This window comes from Panthera pardus, unplaced genomic scaffold (genome assembly GCF_024362965.1).
Source record: "Panthera pardus isolate Hobbes unplaced genomic scaffold, ASM2436296v1 HiC_scaffold_1, whole genome shotgun sequence".
Classification (NCBI taxonomy): domain Eukaryota; kingdom Metazoa; phylum Chordata; class Mammalia; order Carnivora; family Felidae; genus Panthera; species Panthera pardus.
In genome coordinates, this window is record NW_026526654.1 from 46774467 (window position 1) to 46799219 (window position 24753).

The 24753-nt window shown below is 34.1% G+C and overlaps 1 protein-coding gene across 2 annotated transcripts in view; it reads left to right on the forward strand.

Moving 5' to 3' along the window:
- KLHL1 (kelch like family member 1) overlaps positions 1-20020 on the forward strand; it is a 362245-nt gene extending 342225 nt beyond the window's left edge. The window contains exons 10-11 of one of the 2 annotated variants that reach the window (XM_019415576.2): positions 12193-12364; positions 18860-20020. In XM_019415576.2, the coding sequence (XP_019271121.1) occupies positions 12193-12364; positions 18860-18919 (232 nt within the window). In that variant the 3' untranslated portion in view covers positions 18920-20020. The remainder of the gene's footprint in view (positions 1-12192; positions 12365-18859) is intronic. The other variant, XM_019415577.2, reaches the window with a different exon arrangement.
- The last annotated feature ends 4733 nt before the right edge of the window (positions 20021-24753 follow it).

Below are 24753 nucleotides of genomic sequence, written 5' to 3' on the forward strand. Positions count from 1 at the left end.
ACATATAGGGATAAATACATTATTAATTTAACATTTTTAATGTTATTATACACAATAATATATAAGGTAAGAATAGAATTTTGTATTCTTTCATTTCTCTTCTTATTTCAACTTTTTGGTTTGGACATAATCCAAGAATTGTATCAGTTCTAAACAGTGAAAACAGATGATCAAGGAGAGACTTTTTATTTGAATCATAAGCACTTATCCTAGGCCATATAGCATATTAATATACTAACTCATACTTTGACATATGTAAGATTCTAAATTTTCTCAATTTCTACCTGAACTGTTTAAAGTTCAAATGTTTGATTGGGGTTTTGAACTACTTAGTAAGAGATTTTCTTCTTCTTCCTAAGATCTTACTGTTAACATTAGCCAAATGAGCGTAGCATAAAAAGACTAACTAGTGTGCTGTTAATGTTATTTTTCTATTATTGTGCACACATAATCTTTGCTATTTCTTTGATAAAAAATTATGTTCAAATTTCTTGTAGACATATATGCAAAAGATGGAAATTCTGATAGCCTAGATACGTGGGGGCCCTGCTTTGCAAGTGGATGTAACAACTATTAGCTAACACCACAGCTAAACTAATTTTGATATGTGAGTAGATATTTGTAGATATGTGATATGTGATTAGATCAATGGCTTATGAGGCGAGTGTTATCCTTGAATTGGTCAGCTAAGGACAGGGAATAACAAAATAATCTGTTGTCCTTGGATGTACTACCTGGAATGCTAGCATCATGGTACTCCATCTACATGCTTTAAAGGAAGGAAAAGAACAATTATGGGGAAAGGTAGGTGTCCATGAATAGATGAAACCTCATGTCCAAACAGATGGTAGGATATCAACCCTGGTGTCAATTACCAAATCCATTTTCATGTTGAGAGAAGCTATTTAATACACAACTTGTACTTATACTGCTAATAAGACTTTTCTGTTATATTAGTAGATTAAGTGATTATATAATCAATTGCTCCTTAGTTCTGAACTGTTAAAAGGTATGTATCTATGTATGCATGTATTCATTCATTCATTCATTCATTCATTTTGAGAGAACTAGTGCAAGTGAACTCCACCCAGCTCAAGTGGGAAAGGGGCAGAGGGAAAGGTAGAGAGAGAATCCCAAGCAGGCTCCAGGCCCGGCCCAGAGCCTGATGTGGGGCTCAATCTAATGACCATGAGATCATGACCTGAACCGAAATCAAGAGTCTTTCACTTAACTAACTGAGCTACCTAGGTGCCCCCAGGTATTTATTTCTAAAAGTGAATTTTAACCAACATTCAGATCTCCTGGGTATGCTCCATGTTCTATTGATTGACAATAATTTAAATAATTTTTGAAGCCCCTCTGAGGAAACTACATCTAAGGAGTCAAAGAGCTGTGTGGCTTATCCTTGCTTCCCCTTGTTCTGTCATCAATTCACTTCTCTTCTCCTCAAGCTTAAAAAGAGGATGTAATAAATATGATCTAGGTCAAAATAGGATTTTTCGTGTGCCTTCATAGGCAGTTAAATTAAATTGAAATAAAATTAACCTTTTTAAACATTTTTTTTAAATAAATACACAGGGATTGTTGAAAAGGGGAGAAGAAATCTAGTTACCCCGTCTTCTTTCCCAATGTTTCTGTTCCCATTATATATTTAAGAGAAGTACCAACGATGATCGGGAGAACATCAATAACTACTTTTTAAACGTCTATCTTAAAGATTAAGCACATAATCAATATGAGAGCTGGAAACACGCAAACAATATTGGGAATCATTTTTTTCCTCTAACATTGTGCTGACTTTTCTCCCTCTGTCTTGTTGTTGAAATGGATACTCACCTCAAAACCATCTTATGTCACATGTGACCCTAAGTGAGACTATTGCAATGAAATAAAAACAGGGGATGTGTCCTTAGAGAATGTGTGGAAGATCCTGTGTTGAGGAATTTATACTTATCAGAGAATAATTTGTAAATTCAGACTGGATTTGAACTAAGAAATCCTGTCTTGGATGGTTGCAGCCTGATATTTAAACCACTCTGAAGTTTTTATTTATTTATTTATTTAGTTAGTTAGTTAGTTAGTTTATCTTGGGGGGGGGAGAGAGAGAGAGAGAGAGAGAGAGAGAGAGACAGAAAGAGAAAGAGCATGTGGGGGAAGGGCAGAGACAAGGATAAAGAGAATCCCAACCAGGCTCTGCACTGTCAGCACAGAGACTGACACAAGGCTCAATCCCATGAACTGTGAGATCATGACCTGAGCAAAAACCAAGGGTCAGATGCTTAACTGACTGAGCTACCCAAGCGCCCCATGAAGTTTTCATTTTTTTAATTTAGAAGTAGTGTTTGTTGTTGTGATAGAAAATCATGAGGAAAAAATCATAAAAGAAAGCAATTTTGTCAGTACTCATTAAAATTCATTTATATAAATTGATGTCTATATTTGATTCTTTTTCAATATATCGAGACGTATTTACTAACAAAGGTTAAATTAAAGAAAAAAGCCAGTCTATTTCTTTGTTCCTTTCTCCAATTGTACATTTAGGTTCTATATGCCAGGGGTAGAGCATATAATGAATGCTTAAATATCCTGTCTGAATAAATCAATGGATGGATTCATGTACATTGTCTGATAGACTGTGGCTTCTGATCTTAAATTCTACCAACACTATGGTTGGGTTTTTTTGACACTGGTTTAGACCAATACTCAAATAGTTATTTTGTTTATTTTTATAAATATTAGGTATAGATGTTACTAACCATATGTATGTCATATGGTTAATACAAATTTATAAATATTTTTAATATTTTATTTAAATGAATATATTTTATATTTTAAGGTAGATATATACTTCTTCATGAAATTGTTTGCTATTGTTTTAGTTATTTCTAGCAAATAATTCTACAATCTTAGTGACTTAAAATACTTTTATAATTGTTTCTTTTATGATTAAAATCTTTCATGATTATGTGTTGACTGGGTTCAGTTGGGCTACTCTTCTACTCTGCATGATATTGGCTGATGCTACAATCATCTGGGGCTCAACAAGGCTTTAATATTTGCAGTCATTCTCTGGCCGAGCTGGCAGTTAGGGCTGCCTCTCACCTGGTATCTCAGTTGATGCTTTAGCCAGAGCACTGTGGTTCTCCTTTAGCTGGATATTCTACCATATGGTAGCGGGGGTTCCAAGACATGGGAATCCAAGAGAACGGGGCTCAGAGAGGGCAGACATCCAATACAATGAATCATCAGGCCTCTACATGCATCACACCTATTAAAGTCACACTGGCCAATGCTGGTCACAGCAAGGAAGGAGTGGAATACTCAAATGTATGACACTAAGAGTATGGTTCTTTAGGCACCAGCAAAGTGACAACCAGCACAAATATGCTTGCATGTTAAAAGTAATTTCCCATACTGAAATCACATTTTTATATGTAATTATATGAAGTCATATATATGTATATATAATGCATAATATATAATATATAATAATATAGAATATATTTTACCCTCATTTTATAGCTTTACTTGTTATCAGTTAACTCTTTGTTTAGTAAATCACTTGGCAAATAACATAAAATTCTCATGTCTTTCTATTCATTTCTTTGGGGGAAGTTACTGAGGTCATGTAATCTGACTCCTTTCTCTGCCTTTAGGGGAGCCAGTCCTGTAGGTGTGGACTGTAGTCACCAGCCTTTGTCTGGAGGCACTGCCATTGTGGGCTCCTTGGTAGGTGGAAACAGGAGCACCAAGAGCCACAAGGGTTTATAAATCACAATAAAGAATTAATTTCTAGGGCCTCTGTGTCTAGGCCCATGGAAGTAGACAAGCCATGAAAATCTGTGGCGGTGTAAAACCTGAGTCCAGGCAGCAAGTTATTAGGAAAATGATTGATTTCCTTATATGTATGTTGTATTAAACCAACTATTTTATATGAGAATTCCTAGAATTAAATTCTTTCAGGGTAGATAAGTTTTGAAGTAGAAACGGTTTTCCCTCCATATTCTAGTTTATTACATACAACATTTTGAAAAAAATCTAAATAATTTTGGTGCTATAGTGATTACCTTTATAGGTCATATTTTTAGTTACACATGAAATAGTTATCAAAATTTACTGTGTTCTGGGTCATAAAGTAAACCTCAACAAATTTCAAAAGTTTGAAATCTCATAGGGCATGTTCTCTGATCAATAGGGAATTAAACTAAATTAAACTAGGGAATTAATCAGCTGTTTGTTTTTTGTTTTTGTTTTTCAGTAAGTTCAATGCTTACTGAGGGGCTTGAACCCACCACCCCAAGATCAAGAGTTGCATACTCTATAGACCAAGCCAGCCAGGTGCCCCATGTTCAACTGTTTGAAGTTAGGAGATACTTTGAAATGATATGTGACTCAAACTGGAAAATAATTTGAACTTAATGATAACGAAAATATATATCAAATGTTGTGGGATGTAGCTAAAGAAATTCCTTTTTAAAAATTATATTCCTTTCACTACAGATTTTTCCAAATGCTTCACGCTAGACTTGGTATTTCTATAAAAAATACAAATTCACACTATCATTAAAAGAGGTCTTGGGGCACCTGGGTAGCTTAGTCAGTTGAGCATCCAACTCATGATTTCGACTCAGGTCATGATCTCACGATTCATGAGTTCAAAACCCATGCCCAGCTCTGGGCTGACAGTGCGGGGCCTCCTTAACATTCTCCCTCTCTCTGCCCCACCCTTGCTCACATTCTCTCTGTCTCTCTCAAAACTAAATAAACTTAAAAAAAAAAAGAGGCGCCTCCCAATTTTCCCAAGCTCTCCTCAAGATCTTATTAGAAATGTACATCATTAAACTCTGTTTATACCACACAATAAAATCATTTAAGGAACCATGCAATTTAGGCAAGACTGTTTGAATTACTGAAAAAGTTCACATAAGGAGAATACCACATGTATCATAAATTGCCAAGAGACTAATCTACTCCTGTGACATGTAACATGGGGTACTAAGTTCTAGCATTTCCAAAGAAATTCTTGAAAAGAAATTTATTGACTTAAGTGCATGTACTTAACAAGTTAAAAGAGCTGAAAAGCAAAGATTTAAGCTTCAATCTCAAGTTACAAAAATTGGACTAAAACAACTACCAAAACAGAAGTGAAATAGTGATTGAAATATATTAACAAAATATAAAGCAAACATGAAATTGAGAGGATTAAAAAGAAACCTAGGTTATTTCTCTAAAAATATTTGCAATAAAATTTAAAAGCTAGTTGCTAGATTGTGAAGGAAAAGGAGAAAAAAATTACCTATATCAGAAATGAGTAGGGACCTCTGGGTCCCTAGGTCATGGTTTTGGCTCTTGGTTTTGGCTCAGCTCATGATCTCAAGTTCATGAAATCAAGCCCCGTATTGGGCTCCATGGAGCCCCCTTGGGATTCTCTCTCCCTTTCTCTCTGCACCTTTCCCCTCTACCTCAAAATGAATAAGTAAATTTTAAAAATAAAAGAAATGAATGAGTCACTATTATGAGACTCTAAAAAGAGACTATTTGAATATTTATGCCATTATTTGAAATTTTAGTTGAAATGAGCAAATTTATAGAAAAGTAAAATCTTTTATACACTATGTAGGAAATAAAAAAACAAGAGAAACAAATAAAAAAAAGACGGTTAAACTCATGAGCATAGATGCAAACATCCAAAAGAAATATTAACAAATCAAACCTCAACCAATTTGCATTTATTCCAGAAATACAAGTTTGGTTTAGCATTGAACAACTAATCAATGTAAATCAATGTCATAAATAAACATCTGAATAAATGCAAAAATGATAAAATTCAATACCTACCATAATAAAAACTCTCACCAAACTTGGAAGAGAAATTAATAGAAAAGTAGTGAAATATTGAAATATGTTGTTTTGCGATTTTCATTAGGGAAAAAATGAATGTTAATACCACTTTTTTCAACATTTTATTAGAGTATCCAGTAGTAAAGCAATTATGGAAAGAAAATCATTAGAAAGGAATGAATAAAACTGCCATTATTCAAGGTTACATGATAAAGATCTAATGATAATCTACCACAGTCTAATTAGAAATTATTTGATTTAAAAAGTGGGTTAATAAGTTTGCTATATACTCAGTCAATATATGAAATTAATTACATTTCTACCTGCAAACTATAATAAAATTAATGTATAAAAAGTTGCCATTAGGTGTACCTGGCTGGCTCAGTCACTAGAGCATGTGACTCTTAATCTTAGGGTTGTAAGTTCGAACTTCATGTTGAGTGTAGAAATTACTTAAAAATAAAATCTTTAAATAAATAAATAAATAATTGCTATTAAAAAATTTAAAAAATGCCTAGCAATGAATCTTACAATAGATATGCAGTACCTCTAAATGGAAAATAAAATATTGAGAAAAGTTTCAAAAAATCTTAAATGGAGGGAAATGCCACATTCATGGAACAGAAGAATTGTCCTCTAAAATGTTTTATGGATTCATTGCAATCCTTATTTAAATTGTAACTGTTGGAGCAACTGGGTGGCTCAGTCAGTTGAGCATCCTACTTCGACTCAGGTTATTATCTTACTGTTCCCAAGTTCCAGCCCCACATTGGGCTCTGTGCTGACAGCTCAGAGACTGGAGCCTGTTTTGGATTCTGTGTCTCCCTCTCTGTCTCTGCCCCTCCCCGACTTGTGCGGGCGTGCGCACGCTCTCTCTCAAAAATAAATAAACATTAAAAAAAATTTAAAAAATTGTAAATGTTTGTCGAGTGTGATTATGGATGTAATGTTGAAAAGTTAATCCTATAATTTAAATAAAAATGAAAAGGACCCCAAATCTCAAGAAAACTTTGGAGTACTACATGTTACAACTAATAAAGTTACTTTAAGATATTGTGGTAATGGCCTAGTACAAATGAGTAGACAAGTGAAACAGATTTGTGTTCAGAAATAGAATCACACATATGAGGAATCTTGACTTACGGCAAAGGCAAAAGAGCACATCTCATGTGGAAAAAAAATCAGTTTTAGCTCCATCTCATATCATACCAAAAATCAATTCAGGATGCATTTTAAATGTAAATAAGAAACAAAGCTTTTATAATATAACAGAGGGGGTAATCTTTACAGTTATAGGGAAGTGAAAGATTACTTAAACTGAATCTGGAAAGAGTCATTCATAAAGACAAATATTCCTGTTAAAATACCTTTCATCAGGGGGTCTGGCTGGCTCAGTTAACAGAACATGCGACTCTTGATCTTGAGGTCATGAGTTTGAGGTTCATGTTGCATGTAGAGATTACTCAAAAAGAAAAAATATTTAAAAAGGTCCTTCCTCAAAAGATAGCATGAAGACTAAAAATTTACCCCAGAGAGTGGGAAAAATATTTGCAACGCATTTACCCCAGAGAGTGGGAAAAATATTTGCAACGCATTTAACCAACAAAGGCTTTGTTTCCAAAAATTAAATTCTAGAAATGATTTTTCAAAGAACTTAAAAACATTAGAAAAAGTCGGCAGAAGATTGGGAGAAGAGCTCTTGAAAAAATGACTATTGGGAAAAACGCTTGGAGTCATCAGGGAAATGCAAATTAAAGTCACAATGTCATACCAGGACCTACTAGACAGGCTAAAGTGAAATTAGCTAATACCACATGCTGGAGAAGATGGAGAGCAACCGAAAGTCTCATGACACTCATGGTGGGACTGTAAATTGCCCAGACTCTATAATACCAATTGGCAGTATCTACCACATTTCAAAATATACCTCCTCTTTGACCCACAAATTCTATTCCTAAACACCCATTAGATATGCATATGTATGAAAATATCTGAGCAAGGATGTTTATAGGAACATTTTTACAGTTGTTCTGAAGTTTTTAAAAATTAATTTTATTAAAATTAATTTATTTTCCATTCCTGTCATGAAAATTTCTGAAGTCAAGGTACATCTGTTTTGAAAATCTCATGAGGCCTGGTAGATATTCATTTTCTTTACAGGAAAAATGAAATTATTTATTTTTGACCAGCATTATTGTCACACTTGATTGCCTAATTCAAATAATTTATGAAAATTCAACTATAGATTGTATAATTCATTTCCTAGAAATCTAAAAGCTCTTTCAGAGAAGTTTATTTTTGTAGCATGGATCTCATCTCTTCTTATTTCTCTTTTTACTTATTTGCTTTGTTTTGTTTTACAGGCGAACAAACCTGGCTACAGATCTCTTCTATGTCATTTAATTTGCTTTGTAGCTGAATATTGTCATACAAGTTTAGGAAAATGAGTATTTTTAATTTTATTGGTTACTGAGGTAATGCTTTTATACTTAAAAAGTTTCCCTTTAATATTTTAAGATCAATTTTTATCCTTAAATAATGTGAAAAAAAGGGGGGGGGCTTAAAAAACTAATGGTACCTCAAAAGCTTCAATGGAGATTTTCAATGAGACACTAAGTTTTGTTCTGTGACTCTCATATGCCTTCAGCAAGTTTTCATTTTATAGCCAATTTTAGCCCCTACATGCTGGCACTTCTCTTTCCTGAGGGCTATAAAGTTTAATAGAGTCCCTGATACAGAGCTCACACCGTGACAACAAAGGCCAAGGTGAGATGTAGGAAAGGCTGACAGCCTAAATACAAAAAGACAGTCAACCCCCTCCCACTCCACCTTTTTCTCTTCCAAAAAAATGAACAGACAACCAGAAAAAAAAATTGGGGGAACTTAGTGAAAACTAAGTGAACCCTACCCCCGACAATGACAGAGTTCACTGTTAATAATTGTTTGGGAAATGGTTATACATCTGTGGATCCTCTCCTAAGGTAAAAAAGTCTGTTTATTTCACTTTAGGGGGTTACAATTTTGTATATCCCTGGGCTGAAAGGTGAATCTATTGAGTTCTGAATATAGAAAAATTAATTTAGAGTCCTTAATGTAAAAAACAAAATAACCACTAGTAGGTAACCTTGTATTTGTGTATTTACTTTCTAAATATCTAGGAGAGAGTGTGTGTATGGGTAGGAAGGGGTTGGATTGTTTTTGTTTGGGTTAGATTTCATTTTTGAATTGCAATATATAAATTTAAATTTTCATCATTGCCAGATATGAATCAAAAGTTTGTTATTACAAAAAAATATGTTACATAGCACTGAAGACAGGTATATCCAATTCAAAGGTCTGGATTTCTAGAATGCATTAAATTTGTAAAGTTCCCTTTAGGAATTTTGTAAAGTTATATACACATTTTATACACACACACATACACACACACACACACACACACACATATGTATATATGTATATATATGCCAGTATATATATATATATATATATATATATATATATATATATATATATGACATCTATTTCTAAATATAGAATGTTATTTCTAAATGTGTACTAAATATAGGGCATACTGGCATTTTCTTATTTTCCCCTGGAATGTGAGTATTTGAGAATTGTTCAATATTTGAGTTTCACTTAAAATTTCGTAAGTCTTCAGAAATTAACTTATTATTTCTTCACACACTAGTGTTGGCTATTTTCTCAGTTCTTCTGCCTTTTTGCCAAGTGACAAAGTCTGCTTTGCAGACAATAGTTGAAAAAAATTCTATAGAGCTGAATAGCAATTAAATGAGGGATAAAATATGACTTCAGAAAAAGCTATTTAGGTGAAGTGATTGTGACAGAAGCCAGCCTGGATTTTACTGAAGAATGAATAAAGTGTAAAGAACATTCACTTTTCACTGAAATTAAAGTGTATTATACATTCTTACTTCTAAGGTTATTTTTACTACAGATCTTTCCTGACAAACAAAAAACTAAACAATACAATAAACTTCCCTATACTCATTACCCAGCTTCAACAACTGTCACCAATGTGTCATTCCTGTTTCAGCCTTTCCCCTTCACTCTTTTTTAAGTATTTCAAAGAAATTCTCAAACATATCATTTTAGCTCAAAACATTTCTAAATTCACCTTGAAACAAACAACTAAAATTGAACAGGACTTTTTTTTTTTAAACATAACAACAATGCTATTATCAGTACTAATAAAAACTTAAATGATTCCTTATTAAAATCTAATTCCCAGGCTATATTAAAAATTTCAACATACCTCATCTTTTAACAGTTGGTCTATTTGAATGGGGATCCAAATAAGGTCCACTCATTTTTTTCTCATGTTGAAGTCAAATTTATTTAGAAGAGCTACTTCTTCCTAATTATTCATTATAACTGGGGCTTTTGTTTGTTTTGCTACTGAGTTTTTGGAAAATTCAGTCAGCTAACCTATAAAATGCTCCACTTTCTGGATTCTACTATTTTCATTCCTTGAGATGTCTTCTCTTCCTTTACCTTCTCCTTCTCCTGCTCTTCTTCCTCCTCCTCTTCTTTTTTGTCCTTATTTTTATTTTCTTTTTAATTTTTTAATGTTTATTAATTTTTTAGAGAGAGAGAGAGAGAGAGAGAGAGAGACAGAGCATGAACAGGGGAGGAGCAGCGAGAGAGGGTGACACAGAATCTGGAGCAGGCTCCAGACTCTGAGTTGTCAGCACAGAGCCCGACGGGGGGGAGCTTGAACTAATGAACCATGAGATTATGACCTGAGCGGAAGTCAGATGCTTAACCGACTGAGCCACCCAGGTGTTCCAATTTTGTCCTTATTTAAAAAAAATCTTTTATATTTCAAAATGTTCATGATAAGATTTTGATGGCATAGATTTAAGTGTTTATGTGTGTCTATCGGTGCCTGTGTTTGTGATGTTTTGAGTTTATTAACTACAGTATGTAAAATTACATTTTTATTTGCTAGATAGCATATGGTTCATGGTGGTCCTGGTTTTGGAGGAATTCAACCAGTCTCTCATTTCACGTAAATTATCTTGGCTGTCACAACCTTTCCAACCATGGCATGTAAATGCATGTAGCATCTTGGATAACATGAATACAGAGAAATATAAATTTCAGATCTTTGGGGTATTCTCAGCCTTTTCTTTTATAACAACCTTCTTTGTTTTCAATAAACTATAGTAGGTTTTTGTTTTGTTTTGTTTTTGCTTGTTTGTGTTTGTTTCTTTGTTTTAGGAGTCTGTGGGTTGAAAGTTTCAGTTGGTGAAACACAAGATTTGAGTAGAAGAACAAACTAAAAATATGTTTGCTGTGTCTGTTAAAAAAACAAAAAAACAAAAAACTTTGACCCTGTCTTCTTTTATATTTACTCTGCTTGGCTTGTACTAGCTTTTTCATTTCTGTATCTGACCTTGCAGGTGCAGGTTAAAGGCAAAGAAGTGGTTTAATCCTTCTTAGCTGAAGTAAAGTCCATTCACCAAAGTATTCTTCAGACTTCTGCCACTCAAAATACGAAATATTCATATATAATGTATGGAAATCAGAATTTCTGGAAATTAAATTATTTTTGGTTTAAATTCAGTAATGATAACTTGGGCCCCCTGCTTCAGTGTCTTGATTTACCAATCTCTCCCTTACAGTGAATCCCAAATAAAGCCACTAAAGCACAGTTTGGTTCATGTTGTAATTATTTTCCCCAAGTTTTGTTACTGGAACACAGAATGCTTTCCTACCCATCACACAATGCATAAGCTGATCAAAAACTACCCTTTCAGGCACTCTGCTCCTTGTTACCTCCCTGAACTTAGCCACTCTGCAACCCTGCTTTCCTCAAAGCTGGCCATGCATTTTCATTAGCACTTCAGATTTTTTTTTTTTTGCATAAACTTCTCCTTTTCTTTCTAGAAAAGTTAGGTTACACTTTCAGACCTGATTTAAAGGAGACTTCAACTGTGGGGGAATTCCATAATTCTCCCAGATTTTTAACCATTATTTCTGTATCATTACCATAGCATTTTGCTTATGTTTGTTTGACAGAACCTCATTCTACAGTGGAAAATAGTGGCTTACATATCCGACTCCCTTGGAGAGAAATCATGATGCAAATTTTTCTGCTAAGTGACTGTGCATCCAACTAAAAGTCTATGTATATTTTTTAAACACCTTAAAGTTTAGAAAGCCAGACATTGTGGATATTAACTCTTGAACATCTGCTCAAATGATTGAGCTTTTAGAAAAAACACAGTTTTGATTTTCATGGTGTGCTTTTGAAAGAGTATTTTTCACATACTCAAAGTTGAATGTGGTTAGGATATGCTATGTCCTATTTTCCTTACATTTTAGATATGATCCCAAAACAGACACATGGACCATGGTGGCTCCTTTGAGTATGCCCAGAGATGCTGTTGGAGTCTGTCTCCTTGGTGACAGATTATATGCCGTTGGTGGCTATGATGGGCAGACATACCTCAACACTATGGAATCCTATGATCCACAAACAAATGAGTGGACACAGGTAAGAGTGTTGCCAGCATAATACTTCAAATACAAGAATTTACTTCATTTACTTCGTTCTAAATTTCCTTGAACCCCAAGTGATTGATTTAGCCCATTTTCATGTTCATTTTGTAAAAAGTTCACTAAATCACATGTTTTTGTGTACTTTTCTCTTATGTATTTTATAATTAATAAAATTCATATTAAAATGTGATATTCATGCTTCAATGGGATTTCCACTTTGTTATAAGTAATAACAAGGAACAGTAACTGAATTTTAATTAGCTGAAACAAAAAAAAATCAAAGTGGAATATATTGGTTCACAAAATCCTAACTTTAGTATATTTGGTTTTAGAGATAGCTGGAATAAGAAGATGGAAAGCTACAGAAATCAACTTCCTGCCTCCCATTTTTGCTTTACTCCCTTTATTAGGCCCACTGTTACCGACTGCAGAGAACATTTACCATGGAGTGGAGATGCTAGAAACCCCAAGTAGCAATCCTCACAACCAAAAACAGAAAACAAAAACAAAAACAAAACACCTGCTTTTTAATTAAAAAACAAAACAAAACAACAACAAAACAAAGAAACAAACAGCAAAGGGCTCTAAATGATCTGTCATGTAGAAAGTGCTCACTCCCAGACAATCACTTTGGTCAGGAAGATTCAGTGAAATAATTAGCTGATCATAAGTGAGGTGCTATCCCTTGATATACAGTACACTGTAGTTAGAGACTCAGGATAATGCTAGAATAAGGCAGCTCCCTGTCTGGTCACATAGCTGAGGATTTTTGTTGCATGTGTGGGTGCTGGGGGAAAATAAGGGCAGTGCAACCAAATTATAATGGAAAACCCCTTATTCAGTATAACTACTATGACCTCACTTTTAACGGAGGGAATGGATATATTCTAAGACTTGTGTCCCTGTATTTTATTACTTTCTACTCCAAATTTCTCAGTGCTTCTATTATTCCTCCCCTTTATCAGAAACTTAGAAGCAAGATACCATTCCAATAAACAAACCATTTCCATCAATGGATGCAATGAGATTCAAAGGTCTTATTGAGTTGAAGCAGAATAAGAACCTCATCTCCTAATATTCCTCAGTGGATGGAGGGTTCCATTTTTTTAAGGGGGGAGGGGTTGCAGAAATTGAACAAAGTTTATCTGAAGAACTTGAACACTGATTGAAGTAAATTTCTTTTAAAGATACTTACTTTTAAAGATATATAACTTCCTTGATTGTGCCAGTTTCGATATGTTCAATCACAATATTGAAATAGGCTGAATCTGAAGTACAAAACTAAATTCCGAATGTCCAGACTGCCTTATGGATCATACCCTTCCCTAAGAGAAAATCCTTTGATTTCACAGGAGATAAATGAATTTGGCTAAGAAGAAAAAAAAAAAGGCAGAATGAAGGAAAGAAGGGAAAATTTTGGAAAACTAGGTCATGTGATTTTCTGTGTTTCACTTTAATTCTAAAAAAAGAATCATTTCCTATCCAAAGAGCAGCAAATATAAAAGCAGTTTGTAATTATTGCACTAAGTTTTTAGAGGATATATTTTAACCTATCCTCCTTCTGATTCCCTAGTGTTTACAAAGGAGACACTGCATGGATTAATGATTGTTGATTTGCCAAGGAAATGTACCAGTTCAATGATACATATTTAAAATGTGCCACTTTCACAAATGAACATCAAATAAAGGAAGTTTACAGGCATATCAATGATAGAATGTAATCTTCATTTCATGTTTATAATAATGAGCCATTTTGCTTATCATTCTTCTGAAATTAAAATCAAAATAATCTGTGTAGTAATAATAGGTAAAATTCTCCTGAAGACTATTTTTCCTCATCTGTATTTTATTGTGCTGTGTTTTGGATCATATAACAACTTACAAACAGGAAGGTGGTATTTAAAATGGTTTATAACAGCTTTACAAAAATGTTTTACAACAACTTTGTTTAAGTACAATAAACATTAATTGTAAAGCACTTAAATTACTCTAAGATTTTATGTCTATATATTTTCATTATTTATATTTTTAAGATAGCAGACACACACAAAATCACTTTGAAAATTTTCAGGATTCTACGTCCCTGGCAAAAAAATCCCATATGTGCTGGACAATGCCTGTTACTTTCCCTCCATTTACCCCATAAATGGACAAAACCAATATGTTATCCTATTTATCATTGGCGTCCCCAAATGGCTGAGCATTAGAGTAAATAAACAAACTATATTAAAATATCGAAGAATGTATATTTGGAACACTTCCTAAGCTAGCTAATTACAAATAATGTTAATAGATTAGGGATCAGTTTCCAGATTCATGTCTTAGATAGTTTTACCGAGAATACATGCATACCTGTATACATATGTACGTGTGTGTGTGTGTGTTTTAATAAATTTGACTTTGTCATTTAACACTGGGTTTATTTCTTCTGTTTTATTTGAAAAAAACAATATGTGTGCTTCAAGACATAAAAAGAGAACTTTCTTCCATTTCCCCTGGTATGGGTAAAATCACCCTTTCATGTGTTGTCTTGGCACATTGTCATAGTGCTGTTATGTTTTACCCACCCATAACTATAAAGATAGTGTGTGATTTACTATCATCTCCCCGAAGACTAGCAAAATTGCTGGCATGGAGTAAGAGACAATGTGAATATTTCTTAAATAAATTAGTTGAATATTACTGTTGCAACTCAGTTCTGTTGTGTATGAGTTTAGTTTGTTTACACACAATAGATATATGGTAGTATCCCCTTATCTGCACTTCTGCTTTTCCTGGCTTCAGTTAACAATGGGCTGCTGTAGTTTGGGAGCAGGTGATCCTCCTCCTGATGTATTGTCAGAAGGTTAGTTGTAGCCTAATGTTATGTAACAATGCCGACATCATTCGCCTCATTTCATCTCATTACATAAGCATTTTCTCATCTCACATCATCACAAGAGGAAGGGTGAGTACAGCACAAGATATTTTGAGAGAGAGAACACATTCGCGTAACTTTTATTATAGTATATTATTATTATTGTTTTATTTTATTATTAGCTATTATTGTTCATCTCTTATGGTACTTAATGTGTTAATTAAACCTTATCATAGGTCTGTATGTACAGGAGAAAAACAGCAAAACATGTGTTTGGTACTATCTATGGTTTCAAGCATCCTCTAGAGGTCTTAGAACATATTCCCCCTTCAAGAGGGGACTACTGTAGAGAATAAGTTCCAGGGGAACCTGGTGAAATATCTACATTCTCAGTTTCTTTTTTTTTTTTTTTTAACATTTTTATTTATTTTTGGGACACAGAGAGACAGAGCATGAACGGAGGAGGGGCAGAGAGAGAGGGAGACACAGAATCGGAAACAGGCTCCAGGGTCCGAGCCATCAGCCCAGAGCCTGACGCGGGGCTCGAACTCACGGACCGTGAGATCGTGACCTGGCTGAAGTCGGACGCTCAACCGACTGCGCCACCCAGGCGCCCCTCTCAGTTTCTTTTTTATAATTGGTTCTGTGGCCAACTTTTCTAGGTTGTCATTCTAGGGTTGAAGGTGCAACCCTGGAGGGAGAACGTAGCAGGTTTAAAAAATAAATAAAAATTAATTAATTTATATATATATTATATATATAATTATTATTCATATATATTTATTTTTTATAAATTATAAATAATTATAAATTATTTATAAATATTTATAAGATAAAAATTTATAAAATTATAAATAATTATATATATATATATATACACATATAATACAAAGTTAGAGCAATGGGGAAAAGGACAAAAGATCTCTTAAGTATTTAAATGTATTTATGGAGAATATATTAATGCTCAAAATAGCATGATAAATTCTGTGGTAAGGGAAATACTTAGCAATATGATAGAATTTAAGTGTATTGGGTAGAGAAATCTTCCTTCAGGAAATGGCATGTAGAATGAGGCCTGACAGGTGGCTAATAGTTAATCAGATAAAAATATGGGGAATGGTTTGGTTTGAGAAACAGAATTTGAAAAGAATTGCAGGAAGAACATGTAACATGTTGTACTGGCCAAAAATAAAGTGGTGAGCAAGGAGTTTGGAGACATAAACAGGGTCTATATGAGGCAGGGCCAGAAGCCATGTTTTTAGAATCTTGACTTTAATATAAGGCTGAATGGGAGTTAATGAATTTTAAGCAGGGAAGTAAATAATCAGAATTCCGTTCTAAAATAATTGCACTTGATAGGATGTGAAAAACAGGAGAAAGCAAGATTAGATTTAGAGAAATCTGTTAGGAGGTTATTTTACCAATCCACTGTAGGGGTAGAAACCTTTCTTTACTCCTTCTAGGTTATTTGGTTGGTCTCATAATTAAATTAATATAAGATGGATGAATGGGATAAAAAATTAATTTTGTATGTATGGGAACCCCGTAAAAATATGAGAGTCAAAGAAGTGGCCAAAGCAGGAAGCTGTATTCTTTTTCAACAAAATGATAAATTTGTGAACTGACAAGGGATTTGAGCTTGTGGTAGTAAATTGGTGAAGAAGTAACAAAGTTTACTTATACAGGATTCTTGGCTCTAAATTCCCTATCTCTGGTGATAAGGATGCCTTCTAGTGTCCTGGTACAGGGAGGTTACCTTTCACATGGGAGATTTATCTCCCTCTTTCAGTGGGACCAAGGAGGGTCAGCAAGTCCTTTCTGTACCAATCATCTCTGAAGTACCTTTAATTCAAAATAATCAATATGCCAAAGTGGCATATCCTGGGGTGGCATACTGCAATGCTTCACACTCAAGGTAAAATTGTAATGTGAACTGACAGGAATAGGTATAATTAGGTTGGATGGAGAGATACTTATAGGACTTGATGATTATTCAGATGTAGGGTTGATGAGGTAAAACTAAAGGTTGTGGATGTACCCTAGGTGTCTATCTTGAGTAACTTGAGAGTGGTGTCATTAACTGGCACAGGAATCACAGGAGGAACAACACATTTTTGCAAAGTGCAGAGACTTATTTTTATAAACACACTCATGCATGTAGGGAGATGTAGATGTAGATATAAAGTGAAGCTATTCATGTTATACTTTTTCTAGAAACTATGCACAGCATTTCTCAGTATTGAATGAACATTGGAGGGTATTTGGGAAAGTTTTCAAAAATACAAGTACCCAATATTCATCCCATTCCTATTGAGTGGTAGGGCATGAGCAAATATACTTTGTAAAAGTTCGTTAGATGACTTTTATATGAAACAATACTTTAAAAAGAGGGGCAATGGAAAGTATGTGCATTTTGGAGTGAGATACATTTCAGTTTGTATACGTTGCTTTATATATTGTTCCCTGACATTCCATTCACATACCTATCACAAAAATAACAATACATGATAAGATTATAAAGATGATGTGGTGATCTATAAAAATTATTCTTAATACGAATGAAAGGAATAAAAAATTATCACATAGGAAGTTGCTCTGTGTGCTTGTGTGTGTGTGTGTGTGTGTGTGCGTGCACATGTGTGCATATGTGTTAACTCTGCAAAGGGACGGCAGGTAACAGTAAGTACATTTAACAGAACTGTAGATATGGGTGGTGATTTTCATATTAGAGAGTGAAACCATATCCTTTCTCAATCAATAAGATAATATATGTGATCTGAGATTATTTTTCTCTTAGCTGTTTTATTTCTTACATTTTATTCACTTTCTTCTCAGTTTGGGATAATATCCTGTAATTTCTAGCCTACTCTGATATTTTTATGTGCATAAATTATTCTTAGAAAACTGTAATGAAAATCTTTCATATCAAAATGCTCAAATTATTCAACTCTTGACTTACCTCTATGGAATAAATTTTCATTACAAAGTGTAAAAATTATTGTTTTTAATATATTTCTAGCCAGTTTCATATTCAGGATTATTAAAAACATCTCAATTCTCATTTTGATGACTATCATATGGTAGAATTTTTTTAATAAGCACTATAGAAATTGTAATTATGGCTTGTTTATGACAAAATATTGAAGTTACTTCATCGTATGTCTCTGTTTAGAATGAATGAATAACACATTTAATTCAGTAGACTATCTGGGGAAATAACTTCAAAATTATTTCAATAAGTGTAATAGCTATTTGATCTGAAATATATTCCAAGATACCACTATGAAGTATTGTCAGAAATGTGTCCATGCAAGCCCAGAAATAAATCTTCGTTGGAAACTTTTCTATAGTATCTTTATGTCACTAAAAATCATTAAATATCTTATTACTTGTATTAAAAATCCCATAAATGACTGCAGGTTTTAACAACTTCAATATGCAAATTTTTGCTCTTTTGTAAATGCCATTTTCATTGTTTCCATTTTTATTGTACTACTTGAGGCTAAATGGGGAAAATAGAAGCACATGTATTTATGATTTTAACACATATGAGTGTTTTAAATATATTACAATTTGTATACTATTCTATGACAGTAAAAATTGTCTTAAGTTGTGTTTCATCTTTTTCAACAGATGGCTTCTTTGAATATCGGGAGAGCAGGTGCCTGTGTGGTAGTCATCAAGCAACCTTGACTTATTTTTATTTGGAGAGATTTTATTTGCTGGAGTGGTTATTTTTATAACAGAGAGCAAGAATGAGAATTTCCTGAGATGAAAATTCTTCAAGAACAAGGATTTCTGTAGATTTACCTACTGATGTCAAAAGAGGTAGACTATCAAAAAGAATTATAAGAATAAAAAAAAAACATCAAACTGCTGTGAAACAATGTCTGGCCGTATATTAGTTAGTTCAGGAATGGTTATTGGTAATTTGTTTTGTATTGTAGAATACAATAACTAAAGTTACCAAAGGCTTGTTTTTCTTGAGCAATTAAGAGGAGAGACCAATATTTGTGACACGGATAATTTCATGACTACAACTCATTCAATTGTTTTATTAGTTTGTGGCAATATCAAAGAAGTCAAAGACATGATATTTCGTCTGACAGAACCTGATTGGTTTACTATTTTCCTAATCAGTTGTGGTCATTCCAGGAGGCAGAATGATATTTTATTAAAACAAACACGCTTCTTCCTCATTTTCTCAACTATGAGAACAATTAGAGAAACAGATTCATGCCTGTCTCTTGCATTCAGGAAACAAACTGTTCTGCTAATCAAAACTGCTATATCATCAGAGTGGATGGTTGAAATTTGTTGCAGCCGTATTAGCAATCTGAAGCTGGCAAACACAAAAGATTGTTTTCATTAGGCTTACCACATTGCTTTGTTTTTTGAACACACTGAGCCAAAGAATCAGTACAATTATGGGCTTTTGCCTTATGTTGAGTTCAGTGTAAGCATGGAAGCTAGTTACTCTGAATGTTATATATATCATTGCATGTTCAAGTCCTTTAGAAATTTGTTCATTAAAAAAAAAAAAAAAACAACTTAGAATTTTGAGGGAGAAATCTATGATCCATTCATTTGGAGTATTAATGATCATTGTTAGAAGGAGGGCAGACTCCAGATTCTCATTCCCCATTTTTCAAACTTGTTACATTGATATGCACATTATTTTATGCCAAATGTTTGTAATTGTTTAAAGCATAAAGTGGAAACATTACACATTGTCCTTAATAGATTCATGTAAATTTTAAATATAATTAATAAATAATAAAAAATTTGCTTTTATCACTGTATCTTTCTTCAATAAATTTTAATTCAAATCTGAGTGAAAAACTGATAAGGCTGGGGCACCTGGGCAGCTCAGTCAGCTAAGCATCTGACTTTGGCTCAGGTCATGATCTCACATCACAGTTCATGAGTTCCAACCCCGCGTTGGGCTCTCTGCTGACAGCTTGGAACCTGGAGCCTGCTTTGGATTCTGTGTGTGTCTCTCTTTCTGCCCCTCCCCCCCCCAAACATGAATAAATTTCAAAAAATAAAAATAAAAAAATTGATAAGGTATACTGTAGAGATAGGGCATTTTTATTGCTTGAGTTTTCAAAATAATCAAGGAGTATGTATCTCTCTCAAAATGTTTATTTCCTCTTAAACATTACACTGACATCAAATACAGTCTTTAATTATTGCTTTCTTTTGTAGTCACTCAGTTGAGGTAGTTAGAAATAATGCCTACAAAACACACATCACATAATGAATGCTGATAATTGTGCAGGATCTAGAAAAGATGAAAAGAAAAATCCTCTTTGAGTCAGAGTAAGCCATGGGATTGATTTTTATTGCCAGATGGAGAAAAATGTTTGAAATCTAATAACCAAGGAAAATATTGATAGTTTGTATAAAGGAAATATTAGGAAATCTAAATTTTCCCAACATATACATTTGATCAAATTTATTGGTCACATTTTACCTCAGAAAAATTATGCCACTAGAAGTATAAGACAGGAGGAAGTATCAATGATTTTTAAAAATTGCAGGTAAAAAAATGCATAGCATGAAATTTATCATCTTCACCATTTCTAAGTGTATAGTTTAGTAGCATTAAGTACATTTAGTTTCTTCTTCCCACATATTTTCTCCAAGACATAGAACATACAGAGAATATTAGCCAGCTAAAATAGACAACTTAGTTTTGAAATTAAAGAATAGAGGAGAAGATAAAGTAGGTATGTCTATTTTTTAACCACTAAAGTTTTGTGGTGGTCATATTTAAAATTTGATGAATCAAGATTTTTACTATATTTTTTCCTGATAAGGAATTTTCCTGAAGCAAACTTGCTACATCAACCATCTACTTTCTATATATAGATCACATTAGCCTATGCGACTGCTTATATTGCAGAGTAAGGGTATACAGTAATTGATCAAATGATGACATTGAACAGCACTTTGGATGATGAACTGATAAGCCTATATGAAATAGGGAGACTGGATTTAATTGTGCCAATTTGCTGAAAAGGAAATTGTCCTCCAAGGTCACATACTAAATAAGTCCCAGCACTTATTACCTACTCTGCCAAGACTCCAGTCCAGGATTCGAAACTTGACTCTGTCAATTGATAAATCAGTTCTGCTAACGATTGCCACTTGAGGTAAAATTTTTGCTAATAGGATTCACTATTTGGCTCTTTGAATTAATAAAGCATTCGGGGCATCTGGGTGGCTCAGTTGGTTGAGAGTCCAACTTCGGCTCAGGTCATGATCTCACAGTTGGTGAGTTCAAGCCCCGTGTTGGGCTCTGTGCTGACAGCTCAGAGCCTGGAGCTTGCCTCGGATTCTGTGTCTCCCTCACTCTCTGCCCCTGCCCCACTCATACTCTGTCTCTCTCAAAAATAAACATTAAAAACATTTTTAAAAAATTAGCTAATAAAGCATATTTAAATAAAGTATAGAAAATAGCATCTATGAGGCTAGTTTTTCCAAGATACCATTCCATGTTTTTATTACATTGGTATCCCTGAAGTGTAACATTTTTATAAATAGCACAATGAAGTATTAGAATATTCTGCAAGTATTTTCAATTTTAATGATGACTGTTAATGAGAATATGAATACATAATATGGTTCAAAATTCTTTATAAAGTATGCAATCACATCCAAATCTCCAAACATGGCAGTACTGAATTTTTTTATGTTGCACATTAAAAGCCAATAAAATGCAATCAGTCTTACAGTTAAAATAAAATCAAAGAGATGACATTTGTAAGTTTCTCCTAAATACTGGAACAGGAGACTGAATAAGAATAGAAGCATTCGTGCAATCTCCTGAAAAATATTGGCTAGTCAAAGAGTATAAAGAATTTAAATTATTAATTACATAATATTATGGTTTGAATAAACCAGCAAGTCTATGTATGAAATTAAAATTTGCAACCAGTCAGCTAAAACCTGTGATAAATAATAACCCTAAAAACATTAACATTTACACATAGGCTAAAATGTAATATTGAAATATCTATGGTCTTATATTTCTATAAATTTCTATGGTCTTATATTTCTATAAACATTTCTTAAAATGTTTCTATAACAAATTTAAGGTTTTGTGGCTTTGGGAAATTCTTCTTTTAAACATGTCCATGTCAGGGCAACTGGGTGGCTCAGTTGGTTAAGCGTCAGACTTTGTATCTCAGCTCAGGTCATGATGTTACAGTTCCTGGGATCGAGCCCCACATCTAGCTTTGTGCTGATAACATGGAGCCTGCTTAGGATTCTCTCTCTCCTTCTCTCTCTGCCCCTACTAGGCACTATCTATCTTCCTCTCTCTTCCTCAAAATAAAGAAATACGTAAACTTCAAAAAATAATAATAATAAACATGTCTATGTCATTTGTTAAACCTGGTCATAGTGTTTTTAATATTTCAAAAGAGAGGAAAATTACAGTATAATAATAGGAGGAATGAGAATCAAAATCAATATTTTAGGCATGAAGGGGAGAATTTGCCTCTTTGGCATAAGGATTAGCTTGAGCTGGTTATTTTTTTTATTTTTTTATGTTTTTATTTTATTTTTGAGAGAGAGAGAGAGACAGAGAACGAGTGGGGGAGGTGCAGAGAGAGGGAGGGAGACACAGAATCCAAAGCAGGCTCCAGGCTCTGAGCTGTTGGCACAGAGCCTGATGCGGGGCTGGAACTCACAGTGAGATCATGGCCTGAGCCAAAGTAGGATGCTTAACAGACTGAGCCACCCAGGTACCCCTTGAGCTGGTTATTTTTAAAGAAACAACAGAAAGAGGAAAAGCTCTGAAAATTGAGTATAAAATAATTTTCCAGTAAGGGACATTTACATGTATAGGGGAAATTTCCACTTGTAAGAATGTTTCCATCTCTATAACTAAAAGAGGAGGATGACTGAAGATGTCGAATTTTTTTTTTAGTTTTTATTTATTTATTTATTTTGAGAGACAGAAAGACAGAGAAGGACAGAGAGAATCCCAAGCAGGGCTTGATGTGGGCCCCAATCCCACAAGCATGAGGTCATGACCTGAGCCAAAATCAAGGGTCTGACTCTTAAGTGAGCCACCCAGGTGCCCCTAGAAACCTTTTTATCAAAGTTTATTTCTTCATTTTGAGAAAGAGAGAGAGACAGAGTATGCAAGTGGGGCAGTGGCAGAGAGGAAGGATATAGAGAATCCCAAGCAGGCTCCACACTACCAGTGCAGAGCTAGATGCAGAGCTTGAACTCAGGAACCATGAGATCATGACCTGAGCCAAAGTCAAGAGCCCCATCCTTGCTCAAGAGCTGAACATTTAACCAAGTGAGGCACCCAGGTATCCCCAAACTCATAACGAAGAAGGCAACAACCTAAATCTTCCTAAAAACCTTACCCTTGTTTGCTATGCTTTACTTGATAGCCTCCCATAACTGGCTCCCACCCCCAACATCTCCTTTTATCTTTTCCTGGTGATGGTATTTAAGGTGGTACGTTGGGTCATTTTGGTGAGTTAGTCACTTTTCCTAGGTATCTCCCATGTACAGGAGGTGTATAGATTATTAAACTTCTGTTTTTCTCCTGTTAATCTCTCTTTTTACAGGGGACTCTCAGCCAAGAGCCTAGAAAGATAAAGGAAAAATTATTTTTCTTCCTCTGTAAGGCAACTTTATTGTTTCCTACATAGGTTTAACAGGACTTCTTCCTATAAATATTCCACTATTACACTACTAGATAATTTGAAAAGGCCTAGAACTGTATCATCTTAAGGACTATGGTTGTCTCATATGGAAAATTAATATTTTGTGACATACAAATTTTGTATATTGTTTTTTATCCCTCTAGAGTAAATTCTTTTTTTAAATTCATTAACATACAGTGTTATATTAGTTGCAGGTGTACAATAATACAGTGATTCATCTCTTCCATACATCATGTGGTGCTCATCCAAAGTGCACTCCTTAATCCTCAGCACTATTTAAGCCATGCCCTCATCCACCTCCCCTCTGGTAACCATCAGTTTGTTCTTATAGTTAACAGTCTGTTTCTTAGTTTGCCTCTCTCTCTCTCTCTTTTTATTGTCCCCGTGGCTCATTTGTTTTGTTTCTAAAATTCCACATATGAGTAAAATCATATGGTATTTGTCTTTTTCTGACTTATTTTGCTTAGTATACTCTCAAGCTCCATCCATGTCACTGCAAATGGCAAGATTTCATTCCTTTTGTGGCTGAATTTCATTGTGTATGCAGATACCCCCTCTTCTCTATCCATTCATCAATCAGTGGATGCTTCTATAATTTGGCTATTGTCAATAATGCTGATATAAACATAGTGGTGCATGTATCCCTTTGAATTAGTGTTTTATTCTTTGGGTAAAGACCCGGTAGTGCAGTTGCTGGACCATAGGCTAATTCTATTTTTAACTTTTTGAGGAACTTCCAAATTAGTTTCCACAGTGGCTGGACCAGTTTGCCTTCCCACCAGTAGTACATGAGTGTTCTTTTGTCTCCACATCCTCACCAACACCTGTTGT